General features: G+C 43.6%; 1 protein-coding gene across 1 annotated transcript in view; it reads left to right on the top strand.

Moving 5' to 3' along the window:
• Positions 1-19,512, top strand: part of kif19 (kinesin family member 19) — a gene marked incomplete at its 3' end in the record, with an annotated part of 29,947 nt that overhangs the window by 1,257 nt on the left and 9,178 nt on the right. Inside the window, exons 2-5 of the mRNA XM_079182686.1 lie at positions 1,140-1,220; positions 17,139-17,249; positions 17,371-17,458; positions 18,162-18,298. Of these exons, the coding sequence (XP_079038812.1) occupies positions 1,140-1,220; positions 17,139-17,249; positions 17,371-17,458; positions 18,162-18,298 (417 nt within the window). The remainder of the gene's footprint in view (positions 1-1,139; positions 1,221-17,138; positions 17,250-17,370; positions 17,459-18,161; positions 18,299-19,512) is intronic.

Genomic DNA, 19,512 nt, shown 5'->3' with positions numbered 1-19,512 from the left:
AAGTGTAAAACACAAGGAGGCTGTGCATGAGTGTATTGATGTAATAATAATACAATGTTCTTCTCAATTGGGGGTTTTTCTATCTGCCAAATACTACCCAGTGTTTTAAAAGGGAAGGCTAATATTCCCTCTGAAACTACAGGTGTTTGTTTGATTGTTGCAAAATGTCATCGCTCCGATTAGTTTCTGAGAAATTGACATTAATCAGGCTGTGAAGTGGTTAAATGTGGAATCTTGAGTTTAATTGGATAGTCAATCCATTCACACATCTGTTTCCTACACCTATTTATCACATCACCAGTCCACACACATACAGTCACACACACTCATACCCATTATTACGTTTGTTAGCTTAGGTTTGAGCACAGGACCCTCTAAATGAGAGTATTCTTTATTATCTGGTTGACTGTGGGGAAAAAAAGAAATCTTACATCCTGTGCTTGACATTTCAAAGATTACTCATGCAATGTTTCTATTGCACTTCCATACATTTGGGCAACTCTTGAGAGATTTCTGTTTCCTTTTTTCTTAAATACTCAAAACTCCAAATGGATGAGGACATCTAGACTTTTAGTCCTCACTCTTTGGTCGAGCTTTGATAAGCCGACACCTTCGTTAGACCATCTCTGTCCGGTTATTTGTCCACATCTTTCCACAAGTTCTACATCCCCTTTATTGTAGTACATTTAATGGTCTAAAGTCTCAAAGATACTCTCGATGTAATCTTCATCGGTTATTTCCTTAAACTGAAAACATTATTTACCTGGCTTCACAACTAATGAACTGATTAACATTAAAGGAGTTCTCCTTCGAGACAACAGAGTTCTATTCACATGTATGCTGCTACTGATGAATGAACCCAGCTGTTCTCCTGTACCACACACTCTTACTAAGTCTAATAAGTACTCTCAACTCATTTGCATATTCAATTACACCTCTCGCTCCACCTGAATCAACACAGACTCCAGACACATGTATTGGAGAAGCAAATACTATTGTGTGCCGTCAATAATGTTCCTACGCATCAAGGCAAAGTCCAATTCATTTTTTTTTTTTAAACTTACATTTTCTGTATATTGAATATTTCTGTCTTGATTGAATTCAAGGAGGACTAAAATTGCCTCTCTGTTGCCTCGCAGGTTGCCTTGAGGATCCGACCCGTCAGCGATGCTGAGCAGGAGGAGGCGGCTACGATCGTGGCCCACAGAGTGGACGACCAGGTGAGAGGGCCGTCCTTTATTCTACTGCTGTGTGTGTGTGTGTGTGTGTGTGTGTGTGTGTGTGTCATTAACCTGTTTACCTCTGTGTGCATACAGTATGCAATGCACGTGAGTGTGAGTGATGGGGTCAGTGTGTGTGTGTGTGTGTGTGCGCTGTTGTCTCTGCCTGCCTGTGATCAGGCTGCACAGATAAGGTATCTGCAGGGACCTCTGTAATGCCAACGGCTCTTTTTTAACAACAACTCATTTGTAAAGCTCAAATGTCACATTTCATTCAGAACTCAATGCCGGATGACTCACACCCGTAGCAAAGAGAGCGACCTTTCTAACGACTCAGATTCTTTCGTAAGCTTGCGGCTGAAAGCTTCGCCGCAGTGAACGCCCGGGGTTTAATTGGACATCAACCACTGCAGAGCTGGACTTGCATAAGTCATTCGTTTTGGTGGTAGTTCAGTCTCCTTGTGTTTTGTCTGACTTGAATGATAACAAAGAGCTAAAAACAAGGGCCAGCAGTCGTCATCTCTTTGATGGATTCATCTCACAGTGACGGAGTACTTCCAGTCAGTCAGTTAGTTGTTTGAAAGAGTACTTCATCAATGTTGCCCTTTTCATAACACTGCCGGACTCAGAATGGACGGTTCAAGAATACAAAAATGAAAGAACAGAAATCAATGCAGCAGAACCAGATTGGTCTCCACACTACCCACAATGCAACGTGACCAACAAGAGTTCCGTCATCGGCGCGTTATTGTAGTGACAGTTAATGTAGTCTCAAGTAGAGATGAGTAGCAGCTACAAGGGTCTGGTGAGCTCACTTTCTGCTAGTTCTACACCCCCACGTTTATATTTTCATCTTTCAAACTACTCTTCTGCCCAAACCCACAATTTATCAGACTCAACACAGCTCCCTTCTGGAGCCACGAACGGCTTTAGACAACTTGTGTTCACATCTCCAAGACCTGTTAACGGACTTTAATGTGTGAAACCACTTAACCTTTGAGATGTGTTGCCATTTCTCAGAGTTTGTTCTGAGTACATGTTTCACTGCTTGGAGAGGAAAGTCTTGTCAGATCAGTCTTGAAATGTGTTTTGCTTTTCAGACATTATTAATGCCGCCCTCTGCATAAACTGCACTACAGACATCTGTAATAGCATCCATATGTTACACAATGTAAGCTGATTAGAGTACGAGACTGATGATCCTCTTCTTTCCTGTTAGACTCGGACCAGACACGGACATTTTCAACATTATAAAAACAGTCGTGCATTCCTGCAGTGCATACTTTGAATTTGCATCAGAAGGAATGTTAACGGCAGCAACAAAACAACTCTCCTGGCAGATAATATGGCCGTCATCTTCACATAAAAAATTCAAACAATTCACTGTTAATGTTCAGTCGGCAATTTCCCTGAAGCCAGCTCTTTCTGCTCTCTTTGCTCTGAAGAAGACTACTTCTTCACTTATCAGTCATTTCAGTCATTTGAAAAGAACCTTTTTACCATCTTAATGTTCTCCTACTCGCCCCAACCAAGAATCCGTCCGAGTCAAGTTTAATTGCCTTTATATGATCAAAGAGTCCAGAGAAATGTCCCGCCTGTGGCATTTTTGACTTGGTGTTGGCGACCATTGACAATTGCTTGTATTCGCGGTCAGAAGAAACTTTACATATTTCTAAATATGACTAAATTAGGCCTGACTGTTCACTGTATTCCCAACAGTCTTGTTTTGTGTTCATCTCTACTTAATACGAGCTGGCTGTCTCATTTATTTGGCAGGTAAACTGCTTTGAATAGCTCCATTGTGCTGATTGTGTTTTCCATAAGAGTAAACCGTGACAGGAGTGTTTGCGCACCAACAGAATGTAGATTGGTTATGATGGCCACAGTCATACCTCATATGAATTTCAACAGAGACATGGGTTTATCTAATCCAACAATGACAAAAAATAAATAAACAAATTGTATTGCTGTCCCTGAGAGGATCTTGTCCTTAGAGCACCACCTATGCACAACATGTAATGAGGTTGTTACCATGTGACCATATGAGAGGCACGTACGAACTCCACGAGGACCGTGTTTACCAGCAGCCCTGGCTTTTGAACGGGCCCCTCTTGGAGACCATTTAGCAGCGCTAACAGTGTGAGTGTGTGATGATGATCAGGGAGTGCAAATGATTATGAGCCGGGCGCCTGCTGAGGTGTCTCTCGCTCTCGGTGTGGGCTGATTGCGATGGTAGTGGGCGTGCAGGTGGTGGGCAGACGAATCCAGAGAAGGAGCAGCGTGGCAACAGCTGACATGGTGGCTCACATTTGCCTCGGTGTAACAGTGCTGGAGGGAAGCGTTCTATTCATGAATAGTAGGGGCCGTTACAAGCTCTTGAAAGATCGTACAAGAGCACACTTCTAGAAACCGATAATCCACGGCGCTGAGGCAGGACTTGTTTGTGTTCTCGGAAGTAATTGAATTACGGCCAGGTCTAGAGGACAACATCAGCACTTCTGACTGCCGTGACATCATTAAAACAGGCTTGGACTCAGGGGATTAGAGCACAGCGGTAGGCAGGTGGCAATGGTGCTGACACAGCCACCGTAACACGGCTTTGTTATTGTCTCCAGCACAACCGAACCTCCGCTAGAAACAAAAACACGTTTTATTGTGTGTCTCCTGTTCACCTTTACCTGCAGTGTGTTGATGTTATACATATATAGCATAGTTCATAATGTATTATGTCTGTGGAGAGAACTACAAACTATCTCACGTTCACCGCCAAGGATTAGCGGAGATTACAATCCACACACTTGTTATTGAGACAGTGTTCTGTTTACTTATGTGTTGACAAAGTCTTACCTGGGCTGCTATAGTAGTGAGGACGCAACAACAGCACGGGCATGTTGTGAGATTTTAGCCCACCGGAAGGCTGAATCTGTTAATACATGCAGATATGTGCCGTTACTACGATCCCTGCCACGCGCCGTCTCTCCACAAATACACACCACTGTGCACTGCTAACTTTGTTTGCGAGACATATGGCCTACATGTAGTGCTCAGACAGATTAGCAGGGCGCTCGTGGCTCGACTGGTACGACGAGTGGGTGAGAGTACCCAGATCTGGCTCTCCTGGCAGAAAACGGACAACTTGAAGCTGACTAAGCCTGCAGAGATGAGCTCATTGGATGGGTTTTAGCTCAAGTTAAGCCTTCTGCCACCTGCTCTCTCTCTCTCTCTCTCTCTGTCTCTCTCTCTCTCTCTCTCTCTCTCGCTCTCTGTCTCCCTCACTGACAGACTCGGGCGATCCAGCCTCTGCCTTTCATGGACCACCTGTTATGCTCAAAGGCCTTTTCTCGTCCTTGAGTGATTATCACACAGTTCAGAGGTGGATTTACGAATAAGATATTAAACGGCTCAGGTTGAACTATGTTTTTATCCGTTCAAGGTCATAATATTATAAAAAAAAAAAGAGTAGGCAGGCATACTGTAGGAAAGCGTCTTTTATTCCAAACCGTATACAAGATACAAGTTGGCTTTGCTATATCTAAGCAGCAAAGCATGGTGCTGGTGGAATTCTGTCTTGGAAACTGATGGAGGAAATAGCTTGATTTCAAGTGTAATGTAGGAACAGATTCATTTTGGCAGGAGATGAAGCGTCCTGGCCGACTTTATAAAGACGGGGATATTAAGAAACCAGCCCAACCGGTGTTGTCTTGGACACTATGGACAGTGAAAACGACAAAAGAACAACAATGGAGAACAGGTTTAGTTCAGAAAATCTGAACATTTTATTTTGAAGAGGAGAAGAGGAGAAAGGATCAATTTATATATTTATATCACTCTACTGAATTCACTCTACATGTTGAGGCCTTGGGCTGTACATGTACTTGTAAAGGATCCATAGCAAACATTACATCTATACACTACAGAATACACTTCATTTAAAGCATCTTTTTTTTAGCTTAAGTGCCTTTACACAGATCCAAGGTTTCTTATTCAAAATCTGTTTTTGGAGGTCTTGCGAGTGGCGATTGAGTCAGTGCAGTAATCAAGTGTGTAAATGTGTTCGTACACATATCGATCTAAATGTCTTGCTAGTAGGAGTGAGTGTTTACACCCTGCAGGATGTGTGTTACTTAGCACTGGGACTTGTGGAGCACGGGCTGGCCTATCGGTAACTCACAGTGGGGAATGCTTTATGGTGAGGCCTCGTCTCCATGGAGGCACATAGACAAGGTCGGGGCCATTGTTTTGTTTTTTATTCGTGTCCCTCAGTAGTACAGTCCTACGTATGGAAGAAGAAAGAAAAACAACAGGAAAGAAGGCTCTGTTTTGGTTGGGCATGAATTTTATACGTAAATAAGAAATGTTTGTTCGACTCGATTGTTGGCAGGCTTCTCAAGCCAATTCCAGGTGGACTTTAAATATAGTAACAATAAATAAATCACAAGATATTGATGGAGGCATTTCATGGTCATCTCTTCAGAGTGATAATTGTGTGGTGTGCAGATAATCGAGGACTTTAAAAGCCCTTCTTTATAGCAATAAGAGGAGCAGAGACTGAAAAAGAAAAAGATCAAGTCCTTTAAATCAATAAGCATGAAGCCTGTTCCAAGTACAAGTCTACTTGATTACAGTATGCCATGAATTAGCCCATTTTCTGCATTGGTGGAGTACAAAGCACCTCACCTCAAGTGCTCCGTGTAGACTTTTCTCCACCCTCCACACAGATCCGTCAGTGAGAGGAGATTCTAATTGCCTTCACCTCAGAGGCTGCGCTGGAGTTCGCCTGATTCAGCTAAACCAGCTCCCCCTGGAAAACACACTGGTGTGAATGAGAGAGGCGTGCTCCAAATACGATGTCATTTATATCTGTATATAGGAAATGCAATGCATAGACTAGGGATGTCACGAGAACCGTAGAGACTATTGACGACCAAATTACAGGTATTGTGACATTCCTAGTCCCTAAAATTGTGAGAAGTTCCGGTATCCATTGAATGAAAAATGCCCTTGTTTACTTGTGCAAACACAGAAAGTGTGATTTAATTAGAAGAACGCTGAGAGAGTGGACAGTGAGTAAAATGCATCGGAAATGCTCACAGTCTGCATAAAAAACGACCCAGTTCCCTCGTTGTCTTAATGCTCCCCGGCCCCCTGGCTGAAGGAAATGTTCTCTCCATCACGATAATAGCCTGGTTCAAAAATCTGGGCGAAAACATGAAAAAGGGCCCACTTTGTCCACGCAGAGGCTTTTTTTTATTTTTACGAGGCTGAGTGTTTGAATAGCCTCGCGGTTGAACAAGAGAGGGACAGGAACTACAAATAGCAAATGTCCCTCTTAGCTGTGAAGATTTAACCTCCACACAGAGCCAGGAATGAGACCTGCGACCCAGAACGGTGAGTGTGGCACAGCGGAGACGCAGGAATGAAGCACTACAGAGTTTATTTTGGGTCACGCGCGTAAGTTAGTCCTACTTTCTCGCCACGCTAGGTTAACATGTCAGTCGCAAATAGACTGTCTGACCCCAGAAAAGTGGCTAATCTAATTTTCTCTCAACTCCACTTCCACTTCTCTGCTTCCGATGCGACGCTCTCTCCGACTCCTCTGACCGCCGCTGCCCCTCCCTTTGAGTCTCTTTTACAAACGAGGAGCCGACGTGCGTGTCGGTGTGCGCGTGGTTTGAGTGAGTAGTACGCGATCCCTCTCAATGCCACGTCTGCTCTTCCACTCCTAATCTCGTCGAGAGGGCAGGGCGTGGCGGCTCGCCACAAGCGGCCTCTGAAGGAGACTAGACGCTAAAGTGGCCCCGCTGTGAGTTCTTCTCAACAGCTTTTAGTACTCAAGAAAACACACTCATTGCCCCTGACTAAGCACAGCTATAGGCCTGCGCTGCAAAGACCAGGAGACACCAAGGAATCACAATGAGTTTATTCAGCAATTAAAAAAAAAAAAAGCAGTATAATATAGTCCAGGTGTTACAAAACCATCCGGTGTCCTTGGGCGTATCGTGAGTCATTCAGTCCACAGGGGGTTGATGAAAAGGAGGGAAGTACCCAAAGGGCTTTTGCTGTAACCTCACCAACTAATTGTGTTGCAGATTACACAAGCAGAATTGTGAAAGGAGCAGATCATTTGGTGTGTGTGCTCTGCTCTGTGTAATAGAATCAGGAGTGCAGTGTTTTCCTGCTTTCTTTTATGACCACCTGAAGCAGGAAGTGGAGCCCGGCCGCAGGGCCATCGATGTGCCGTCTTTATTGGACTCCTGGCCAGAAAAGCAGGCAGGGAAATGGTCAACTGTAACACAGCTAATGGGTCCTAAGTTGATTCTCACAACAACCGAAATGCACGTGATCGGCAATCGTCCTCTCTGAGTCCCCTTAAGACACAGACAAATTCAACTGAATGAGAGCTAAACAAATGTACAGAGAATGTGAGATGTGAGTGTGGTGAGGTGGAAGAGCAACAGATGGCAAATTAGGACGGAGGACCGAGGTGGCACCGAGGAAGGACAGATTGAAGCTACGCATTGAAGCCTGTTTACAGAGACAACATCTCCCATAAGTCCTCGGTTTTAAGGCAGCAGTGGGAGTAAATCTCTGAGGGTGTTTTTCTTCCTAATAACCCAGTCATAACAACATGTTGTTTGTCTGGTAAGGCTCGTCCATGGGACTACCTTTCCAGAAAACAAAAACGATGGAAATGTAATCAGGAAGCAGTGCGAGCCGACCGTACGTCATCCAGAGCAGAAAAAGCATCATTAGAGTCAATAAAAGTCATTTTAGGAAACAACAGCCTTTTGTTGTTTAGTTTTGAGGGCTGCATCTGGAAATCAAGAAAATACAATTTTACAAAAATAGTCCCGAATCTCCATGCAAACATGCTAATGAATTGTGCCGAAGGCACTTAACACTATTGTACCCAATCATCTGAGTGATTACACTGAGAATTAAACTAAAGATACATACAATATATGAGTCTAGCTGCTTAGACTACAAGTTTTCATTCTGGTTTCAAAGTTACAAATGATCAACGTGCATGATTGTTGTGTCATAACAGGAAATGATTCATTAGTGCCAGCAGATGTCAATCAAAACCTTGGAACACTACTGAAAATACAACTCAACAGTGACAAAGCAAAATGTTTTTCCAAAGCTTCAATACTATTTGTCTCCATCTGCATACTAAATGATATCAGCAGGCTGATGTCTTTAGGGGATACTTCATTTTGGCTGTCTGCGTATTCAAACCCCCTTTTTTTTGTGTGTCTGTTTTTCATCCATCCAACAATTTTGTTTTTCCGTGTAATGAGCTTCTCTGTCTCGCGGGGCAGCTACGACGCTGTTCTTTATTCTACGTACGTGAGCTCTTTCATCTTCAGAAAACAGAGTGCTGTGTGTTTTTAAAAAAACCCAGTGGAAAGTTCAGCGCGTGCTGTGGCCGCCGAAGACATGAAGCTATATACTTGAAAACACTAATGGCTGCTTTTGTGTTTCACATCTCTTGCTCTGTCATGTCTGATGGAAGCAAAATGGACTAAAATGCCTGAAAATAGCACGCTCTCTAGGGCCATTCTATTACTGACGTCAGTGCGTGTGAACACGGGCGGGAAGTTAACTTGACACTGTACTCAATGGCTCTCTGCACAGCTTGCTGCTACCAGCGTCTGAAAAGACCCTCCACAGGGCATTAGTCAGCAAAGCTTCAAAACAATATAATAGATAAATGGAGAGATTTATATCATTATGATGGATTAAATCATAACACTATATAATGTTGATATATTATCATTAAAATGGGAAAAGATGCTGCTCTGTTATAATTAGACAAATTGTTCATGTGATATGGATGATGCACATTCATCTTTACTAAATGTTTTATGTGCTCTGATGGATACAAAATTCATTTTTGTTTGTTATTACATATCTGTACTGCTATACTAGGAACAAAAACTGAACATAAGATCCACCGAATGGAGAAATACCGGCACTACGTTCAATTAAAATAAGACGGTTATGAGTTTATGTTTATTTAAGCTTTAGCTGAAAGGTTTCAGTTTCGAAGAACTCCAAAGCGGTACTAGCTGTGGTGTTTTGGCATCTTACCTTCTATGTGTGCGCCGCTTTTTAAAATAGTTTGAGAATATTCTTCATCAGGCTTCTTCTGCTACTCCGTGTTATCGTAGTCATCGAGAGAAGTCATCGGAGCGGTAGTCGAACGCTGTCACAAGTTTTTGAGGTGTGACGTAAGCTGATTTGTTTGAAAGCACATGGAAGTTATTTATTTCATTATTTATCGGTATTAAGATAAGTCTGCTGTTTTACTGAAATGCAAAAAAAAAAAAACCTATCATTCAACCATTTTTTTGCAGTCAGTCGCCTAGCAACAGTGTTCTCACGACTTAGACCACCTGAAAGTGAAGCATATACTGACTTCCATTTCACAATTAGTGCCTCGCATGTTTCATTTGAAGGCAGCAATTATTCCTGGTTCACAGCTGCTCCGATGAAACTGTTTGAGTGCTCACACTTGTTGGCAGACTATAATTCCAGCATTGCAGGATGTTTATCAGTTATTATTGTTTTCACTTCATAATGAATTGTTATGAACACGGATGCGGATACGGAAGGAGATTTTTTCCGAATATCTTACCTGATATTTTTTAATTTTTACAGGATTTTGAGAGAAATGTTACGTATCACACTTTATTTTGTAGCAGTGCACACATTAATATTTTGAACAATATGTCACATATGAGTCTGAGGAAAGGCAGCCTTCTGCTTTGGGGTTCATTTGCAGAATATCTCAAAACGTTTTAAAATGTGTTATAAATAGCAATGACGTTTGTTACACGAGGAAAAGGAAGAAGTTTGATATTTTTGCACTTGTTTGAAATAAGAACATCTGGCACATGGATACTTAATATATTGTATTATTAAAACACATTACTAGGACACGTTAATAGCGACATTAGGACATCCTGCACCCGCCACATCTTCACACTTAACTGAGATCCCTTGGGGGGGTTGAATGAATTGCTTTCATGGATGACAAACTGTATTGTTCCTCTTATCCTTTGTAACCAGCTGTGCCTGTGCTGTCCAATAATACATCTGTGCGACATGCTTCAAAAAACGGAAATGATGAGGGTAATGAGCGAGGAGCAGAAAAAAGAAGAGAGACAAATTGACAGCTGGCAGAAAGAAAGAAAGAAAATCAATTTCTGTCACCCAGTTCTTGATCTTTAGAGATCTCTTGTTAAGTGTGTGTGTGTGTGTCTGCAGGTGCATATATGAGTGTGTGAGTCTGAATTACAGCGTCTGACTGTACTGATCTGGCATTCGATTGCCACAGCCAGACGTCTGACGTAACCACAAATGTAGAGCAGACGTTGCCATCAGGCACCCAGTATCAGGTACGCCGTGATCCAACACACACCTCCGATCACCGAGAGCCCCTGAAACGGGATCTACAGCGGCATTGTTGGGGGGCAGAGAGGGCAGCTCCGAGGTTTTCTATCGGATAACCAGCCGCAATTGTGCCCTTTGGACTTTCCAAAGCTTCGGTTGCGTCTCTGAAAGAGCAGCTTGAAAGGTTGCCCCGTAAAGGTCACCGCTTAGACCTGATTGCTTTCTTTTTGTGATCTTGATCCTTTTATTCTTGACCCGGCGCACAGATGTCATCGCTGAACGACTCTACGGGTATGTCATTGTGCAACCCAAAGATAAGGGGTGGATGGGGGGCATGGTGCAACGCATGCAGAGAGAGCCCAGCTGTCCACGCACCCAATGTAGCCATTTGCCCAACTATATTCTAAAGAATTTACATTTTTTTAAACTATTTTCCCACCTATACATCCCACTCTTTTTCTATGCAGATCTATATCCAATTGTAAATATATTCTAGGATTAAAATAGAACAGCCTTAGTGGCACCTTGATGATTGTCACTGAATTGGAAACATTCATGGCAACAACAAAGTCGCATGGAGATGAGGCTTGAATACGACGGCGTCTCTGGGGAAAAAACGAGATGCACTTTAGATATTACCCACTGATACATGACCCACGGTTAAAAGCCTGTCTCTTAATCTCTCCGATACATGCATGTTCAACCCTGTGAGCTTGATAAAAAAGGAGGTTGTAACCTCATGACCCTTTGAAACCAAAAGCAATAAAGACTAAACAAAGCTATAAATGTGACACCGGTGTGTACAGGTGGTATCGCTCCCATTCAGATTCCTTCTCCATCTGCGGTCTTCCTGTCTCTGGGTTTTATTTTCATCATTTTATCAGGCTTGTAGCAGCATGTGTAGCTGCTTAAGTGGCAATTTATCTTCTTGTTAATTACACTTAAAATGTTGAACAAGATATGTCTTCAGTTTCTCTCCAGTCGTACCTGCTGGCAATGAGAGCAGATGGAAGCCTGTTTTTGATGAATAAATAAAAGACAGGGAACCATTACTTTAGCCTCTAACCTAACTTTGTGTGTTATTGAGTGAGTGAGTGACGGCCAGTGAACCGTAGGCCGTTTATATGATTGAGATTCCCAATTGCTCTTTTGTCATTTTACTAGTGATCCGAGCCATCATTTAGGTGTAATGAAACCAGTGCCTATAAAAGCGGCCGATGTCTACACGACCGCTGACTTTTGTTGGTTGTCTTGGCAGCGTTTGCCACTTGGCACACGATAGTGGAGCGAGTCGGGGAGAAGCAACCGGGGGCAGGCATGTGCTTGTGAAACCGTACCACATCCAGGCTTTGAATTATGGATCGGCGATGGGAGCTAGCAGCGCTATAATCAGCAAGAAGGCCAACCGAGTCAACCCTGCTGCTTTAACGAGCAGAACAGCAGGTCCTGTTGATTAGAAAAGCCATCAGCCGGGAAAGGTGCCGGGACGAGGGTGCTCCATCGCACCCCACTGCGTTTCATGGCGTTTACGTAACTCCATCCCGCTAATTGGTTTCATGTCGCTGCATAAGCAAGCTGTTGTTTTGACTTTGGCTGATCCTTGTGAGGATATGAATATTTTAGGAGCCCCTCTCTTTCACAGCCACAGAGTGTAAATTCACGGTCTGACCATTTGTTTTGTCAGCCCCCGGGGTCACGTTTTAAAAGTGAGACAAGTCCCGCATCCAAATGCAAAGTGGCAGTAGCTCGCGATGTCCTTTTGTGAAAGGGGGCGGCGTGATTAAAACGGTTAAAAGTGACACCACGTTTACAGAAGCTGTCAACCAGGAAATTGCTTTCCTTTCCACTTCATGTGGATTGTTGGCTCCCTCCGGTCCGCTTTTTTAAAAACTGAAGTCTCCTTTAGCGCCGGCCACGAATTAGTCAGCAGTCAATGGAAAAGAGCTGATTGGTCCCAGTAGAAAGAGCGACTAACTAGAACCCAATTTAGATCCCAGCGGAAAATCTGACCATGACGTCCCTGAACTGGACCATAATTGAGAGATTTCTTTGTATAGTAAAGATCATTGTTAACAAGTCACTGCTTTTTCCTGATAGAAGTGCAGATATAATGGCTAAAGGTCAGATAGAATTAACTACCATCATGTACCAAATCACACTGAGGACTCGCACTTCTATTTCTGTTTCTCACTGTCCAATGATTATTGATCACAGTCTGGCCTAGACTGTCTTTCAACATCTTGAAGTTTAGACGATGAATAAGAGGTTAGAGAAGCAGAAACGTTGGCAAAACGACACAGAGAGCTGATGAATGTGCTCTTGTGCCCGAGTCTTGTATTAGAGTCTCAGCCAAATGTCCCAGTAATTAATTATCATTGCCATAGTTACAGCTTGCCCACTATTTTGTTAATTAACAGCAACACCAGAACATTTCTATTAATCTTATCAGCTTCTGTGTGTTTGCTGTATTGTGCCCAGTGGTGTTTATAGAGTGGTTGCTGTGCAGCTGTCCACTGAGTCCCAGTTGATTCAGGTACAGCAAATAAGAGGGGTGAACCGGTCAGCTTCACTAGCACTGAGTCTGCCCGTTCCAACTGCCTGATGAATAAGTGACAGTTGGACCAGCTGATCAGGTCCTGCTTTGATCTGAGGCTGTGTGATATTGTTGGTCAGTCCAAGTGGAGATAAATCATCGGCTACATGCAAACACGTGTTCACAGCTGACCAGCATCGCCTGCAGACCTCCGGTAATTTCTGATGAGTGCGGAGGTCGTCTGTGATCTTAATTATGTCCGTAATTGGTCAAGGAAAAATTCCACCACAAATGACCTGCCATATTTTCACCAAACACAGAGGTCATGTGATCATTTTTGTCCCGTGCAAATTGGCATCTGGGTGATTTGGGGTCGTAAGTTGTTTTTTGTTTTCTCCGCACCTTTTTTTTGCCTTTTTCCTGGTGGAGAATTATGAATGCTGCGTTGGTGAGAGAGGGGAGCAGGATTTCTAAATCACATGCTAGTCCCATGCAACTAGGGCGATAGAAATAATCCATTAATCTACCAACCCATTTCTCAATTAATAATTTAGTCTGTCAAATTTTCAAATATCCTGTTTTATCTGATCAACAGTTCAAAACAGTATGAAAACCAGAACATATTCACAATTGAGAAGCTGGAACCAGTTCATTTTGCCAACTTTTTGCCAGGTCACAGCTAAATAAAGTCGCCACTGCCTGAAAATGTTTTTAGTGCAACATATACAGCCAACGACGCCTCCTCTCGTGCACACACTCGAGCCGAGCGCACCGACTGCGTTGGAGTGCGCCGGCCTCAGCTCTTGTGGTCAGTCATGCCTTTTGCCACCCGGCTTGCACAAACGAGCTTGTTGCAGAGGACATGAAATGCTGCCTGCTTAGTTGCCATGCATGTGTGAGTTAACGTTTCCACGCAACTGTGTATGAGAGAGAGAGAGAGAGAGAGAGAGAGAGAGAGGATGTGTGGGAGACTTAATGGTTTCCATGAGACCGCCGTGTTTCCACATACTTCCTCAACCTGTTCTGTACTCTAGAAGTCTGACCCATACTTCACCACTCGCTGTCTAACAGCAGCCTCTTCATTAACCTTATAGGACTGAGAAAGCCACCTATGTTGGCAAAGTCTAATGACCGGGAGGTAACCTGTAGTCCATTATTGGCATCAAAACCCTGAGGCACATGCCAAGACATCCAGTATTATGTTGCCACACAGTGTACTGTCATTAGGGTCAGCATCTTAGAGTCTTATCAGAAGACGTATTAGTGGTATAGAATGTGCCCAAAGCAGCAGCTGCTGTGTGTGGAAGGTTCTGTAACTTAAGAAACACAGACGGCAGATGGGACCAGAGGTGTTATCAACACCCTGGACCTATAATGATCTCCCCCAAGTGCATGCGCACGGACAAAACTGCATGGATGAGCACACTATTTGATACCTACCATACATGCATTTATGTAAGAGCATTGTTGCAAGGAACACACACACACACACACACACACACCATGCATATATACTCACAGGCGCTGTTCACATTAAGTTTGAAAATGCATCTTTTTTTCTCCTTGCATCCACGATTAACTGTTATTTTTTACATCGTAAACACCGCTCTTCACAATGACCCAGATTTGAAAACACCATCGTCACATTTGAGTGTCAATGAGGACGTTGAAGCTTTTCCAAAACGATGATGCATGTTGTTGCAGACACAATTTGATGTCGTGTGGAAGCTCTGCTATGCAGACGTCGTCATCGATCTGTGTTTCTGTTCATGTTGTCAGACTGTGAACATAAAGTACTGACTGTAGGACAGTCTTGGTGCAGCAGCTCAGGAGTTAGTTTTCCTTAGTAAAGAGATTACTACTTTATACTCAGTATGAGAACAGAATCACAGAAATAAGATGAAAACGGCAAAATTGTGTTTTCTGCGGTAATTACGACTAATGTTACACAAACTCGAATCTTTAATAGTCTATAATATTGTATAGAACAGCCCAAGGTCTCTCCTTCTAGTGTATTTTCAATTTGTATCCCTCAATATCATTACACATCTGACAGTGGGCTCCTGCAGCACATCAACTCTGTCTGGTTGCTGCTCTTACAAACTGCTGTGAAGTCCCATGTTGGGAAGACAATGGCTAATATGGCTGAAAGACGGACCAAACTCAGTGTCTCGTAATGACTAAAGCTTCAGACGGCGCACCGTCAGGGACGACAGTGATTGAACTACAGGCTGCTGCCAACTGTTCTCCTAATGTGGACACGTTTTTAAATGAATCCGCCTTCATGTAGAACATCATTGAGCTGCAAGTCACGTCCTCTTGCAACTCAAGAAACTCGTCACTCTGCCATTTATTCTCCTGACGACACTCACGTTAACTCTGAAGGTCATCAGATTGGTTTAAGTGGCTTAAAAGTGCCTCTGAGACCGAGAGAAGTACTCCCTCGTTCACAATATCTACCGTGTGAAATGCGATCAGAACACGTACGTCATTGCAGCTGGAAAGAAATGTTAGAGGAGAAGCAGGAAGTTAAGAGGATGGGAAAGGAAACGAGCATGCTGCTCACCGCTCCTCGTGTGCTCTCCTCGTGTCTCGAGCACAATTGGTGAAATATGTGAAAATGCCTATTTTGAGCGCAGTCAACGACCGAACTGGAAAGACAACCAAGTGTTGCTTCATCTCTTCCATCTTTCCTCTCCCTCCGTATATATCGCTCCCCTTGAATTTCAATCGAGGGGCTTCAAAGTGAGCGGCTCAGCGGTTGAGGGGGGGGGGGGGGCATCAAACACGCCGGGTGATTCGGCGTTGCAGTCCTCAGAGGGCTCTCCAGGCCCGCTGCTGAACAAAAGCTGGTCCGCTTATAAAAAAACAACAACTGCCAAACTCCCAGCTGCCCCGTTGTCGCATCTGAAATGAACTCAAGGGTTCTCTACCTACTATTATTGACTTTTCTGCCAATTGCATAGCAGGAGATTCAAACCCACAACTCTGTGAATTGGGGGTAATTTTCCTGTCACTGTGGGCAACCCGTCAAGCCAACTGCACCCAGTGTGACTCGACGGTTTGTCACCAGCATTATGGTATTTTCTTCTGACGCCGTGCTGTTCAGAATTTGTCCCTGAAATGTTCTTTTTGGAGAGATGGGATTTACTGATGATGGGTGGGTGAGGCGTACGCTTTGTCCAACAGCACGATCGGAACAATGAGACGTGTCAGTCTCTGTGTATTCATATACACGTACTGCTCAGGCTGTCGTGTGCACACACACAAAAAAACATATTTTCATCAATCGCAAGCTGCGCTGACCTCTCTTCTCTGGATGCTACAGTCTGAAGGTGCTTGACACATGGGCTGATGGTTGGGTCATTATGTTCTATAGCCAGGATTTAGAGTAAGGCCGATGGCTTTAGTGGATTCCCGTTTGCATACATACTGGCTATGAAGTGTCCCTGATGGAAACGGGGGCTGTTTTTCTGTCATACACTAGAGCAGACATCCTTCCTTGACATTTCCATTGTTTTTTTTGACGATTCTTCTTCCAATCCGTGGTAATGAAATGTTACAAAAAGAAACACTGAGTGCAGTGTTTCAGCAGAAATAGAGATCTGCTTTTTGTGTTCGCTCGTCCTGCCAGCTGACTCTCCAGCTGTGCGCTGTACATGTTTTATATAGTGTAAATGATAACAGCAGCTCCCAGTGAGACCGTCCTTTGCAAATCGATGAGCCGTCCAAGTTAATTGTGACGGTATTCTTATATTTCAGTAACCCTTCGTCCGTCCTTTTGTTCGCGTACTTTTTTCAAACTGAACCTCAGCTCCCTGAATTGAATTGCTCATTAGCTCAGCTGTGATTCACGAGAGACATATCATTAAGTTAATTGGCAGCTCAGATGGCAATATGGGCTTTAAAGACTTAACACCCGCTCAAACTCTGTGCCTCTTTTTCCACCTCTCTTTCCCCATCTTTGCCTTCCTCGTCATCATCAGATGGTGGTTCTGATGGACCCCATGGAGGACCCCGACGACATCCTGCGTGCCAACCGCTCCAGGGAGAAAACGTACATGTTTGACGTGGCGTTCGACTACTCGGCCAATCAGGTCAGCCATAAAACTTAAAAGAAAACTAAAAGAAATCAAATCTAAACAAATATGCCTCAGCACTTGTGTCCTTAGGATATGGAATTAATCGTTTTACGGTTATTTTCTTCTTTCTGTGCAGGAGGAGGTGTACCGAGCCACAACCAAAGGGCTGATTGAGGGCCTCATATCAGGCTACAATGCCACCGTGTTTGCCTACGGACCCACAGGTTTGTGTGTGTGTGTGTGTGTGTGTGTGTTGCACAGAACCCACAAAGTTAACTGAGCACTCTCTCTGAGGTAGATCAACCACCACGTGTTAGCTTTCTGGTGCATAATCTCTGGTCAGCTCGCCAGCACACTCTCAGGAAAAGAGTGAGACATCTTATTCACTTCTGGGTTTTTGTTCTTTTTCAGTGCAGGTTGAATCAGAAGATGAGTCATGCTTTACCTCCCATGTTTCCAGCGGTTGGGAGGCAGATTGTCAAAGACTAGTTGAGAGCTATTGCTCTATTAAGTCATTTATCCGTCTCACTGACTTCCTCTGCCTTCTGACTGTCCATCGGTCTCAGAGGTTCTCAGCTCCTAGTCTCCTCTTGTGGGGAAGTAAATCACAGGTTTTAGTGAGTGACTGAGTGTGTGTGTGTGATTAGGTGTGTGTGTGTGTGTGTGTGTGTGTGTGTGTGTGTGTGTGTGTGTGTGTGTGTGTGAAGAAAAATGAAGACAGCACACCGTGAACATTCAGTCATACGGACGCAGTAAACATTTAGCTTTAACATTCAGCTTTCTTACGGTGGTTTGGTTTAAAATACAGTATTTACTTTGGTTACTAATACTATTTATATATCTTATAATTCACTTTCTTAGTCCTACGGGCCTGCAGGATTGACACATTATCTCCTTATCAAGCTGTTGTGGGAAACATGTTTTCAGGTTGTGGGAAGACATACACCATGCTGGGGACGGACAAGGAGCCGGGCATCTACGTACGAACGCTGAACGACCTGTTCCGTGCCATCGAGGAGACCAGTGACGACATGATGTACAGCGTCTCCATGTCCTACCTGGAGGTCAGAATTTCACTTTCCACAGCTCGTCTCCAGACGTTTTATTATCATCACGAGCAGATCACAGAATCTAAAGCGACAGTGATGACACACATTTTACGGATTAACCTGAAGTGGAGCTTGAAATGTTGTAGCTATTAACACGAGTGCTCACTCAGAGCTTGAAGATTTCTTGTGATTTCTTCACATTTGATTTGTTTCTGTTCTTCTCCTGTCACCGTCATCTGTTCACACTGATAAGATCTGCGGTTGTTAGCTAATGCCAATTGCAGGAAGATACTACGAGTGGCCTTTTATTTTTGCCTGGCATTTGTTTCACATCTGAAAAGAGCAGAACATGCGCCCTTATACACAGCACTGTAGAGAAGCCCAGACCTTGCAGAAGTGTGTGTTTTTAAAAGCCTTGTGTTTCTTTTATATCTTGTTTCGATGCCTTTATGTCTCACTTTGAATTGCCTTTTGAATTTTTGAAATGCGCTGCAGAAACACACTTGCCTTGCCTCTCGCTGCCTCTTCTAAAACATTTAAGGCTTTCTTTTTTGTATTTTCTTATTTTTTTCTTCAACGGAAAAAAAGATCACAGGCAAAAAAAAAACCACCATGTGAAACAATCAAACACTTTCTATATTGGTATTCCGCGCAAACATAACACGAGCACATTGTGTCTCTCTGTTATATTCTTTGATTGTTTTCTCTCATGCCGACACAGCACGTATGTCCATGCTGTTGATAAGCTGACTATCGGCTGTAGCGTTTACAAGTAAATAAGTGCATCCTTTTTTACAAAAGAAAAAAATTGATGCAAAGCTTTGAATCACTCAGACTTTGTTAGCATTACTTCTTTCAGGTCAGCTTGCTGTGTCAGGGCCTTTTAGATGGAGTTGGTTTTCAAGCATCGTGGCATAAATTGATGCTTATTGAAGACACAACAACACAGCACTACACGTACTGGAGGTGTAGAGGTGCTTTCGTTTGCACAGAAGCCTGCAGCACTTTCAGGTGCGGACAGATCTCTGGTCCTGTTGGCTTGGTGATAATCTCTGCCATTGTCACTCGCGATGAACCGCAGATAAGACGGCAGGCTGATGATGGCGCTTTCTCTGTCTGCCTGCCGGCTGTGGTTCCAAACCTCATTACTGAGACGCAGGTAGAGCTCAGACTGTGTGTTTAATGACAAAGCCCCTAATAGCGCTGGATACAATGGGGTTGGTTCATTT

Source organism: Pholis gunnellus (assembly GCF_910591455.1).
Source record: "Pholis gunnellus genome assembly, chromosome: 21".
NCBI classification, from domain to species: Eukaryota; Metazoa; Chordata; class Actinopteri; order Perciformes; family Pholidae; genus Pholis; species Pholis gunnellus.
This window is presented reverse-complemented; position numbering and strand designations above follow the sequence as displayed.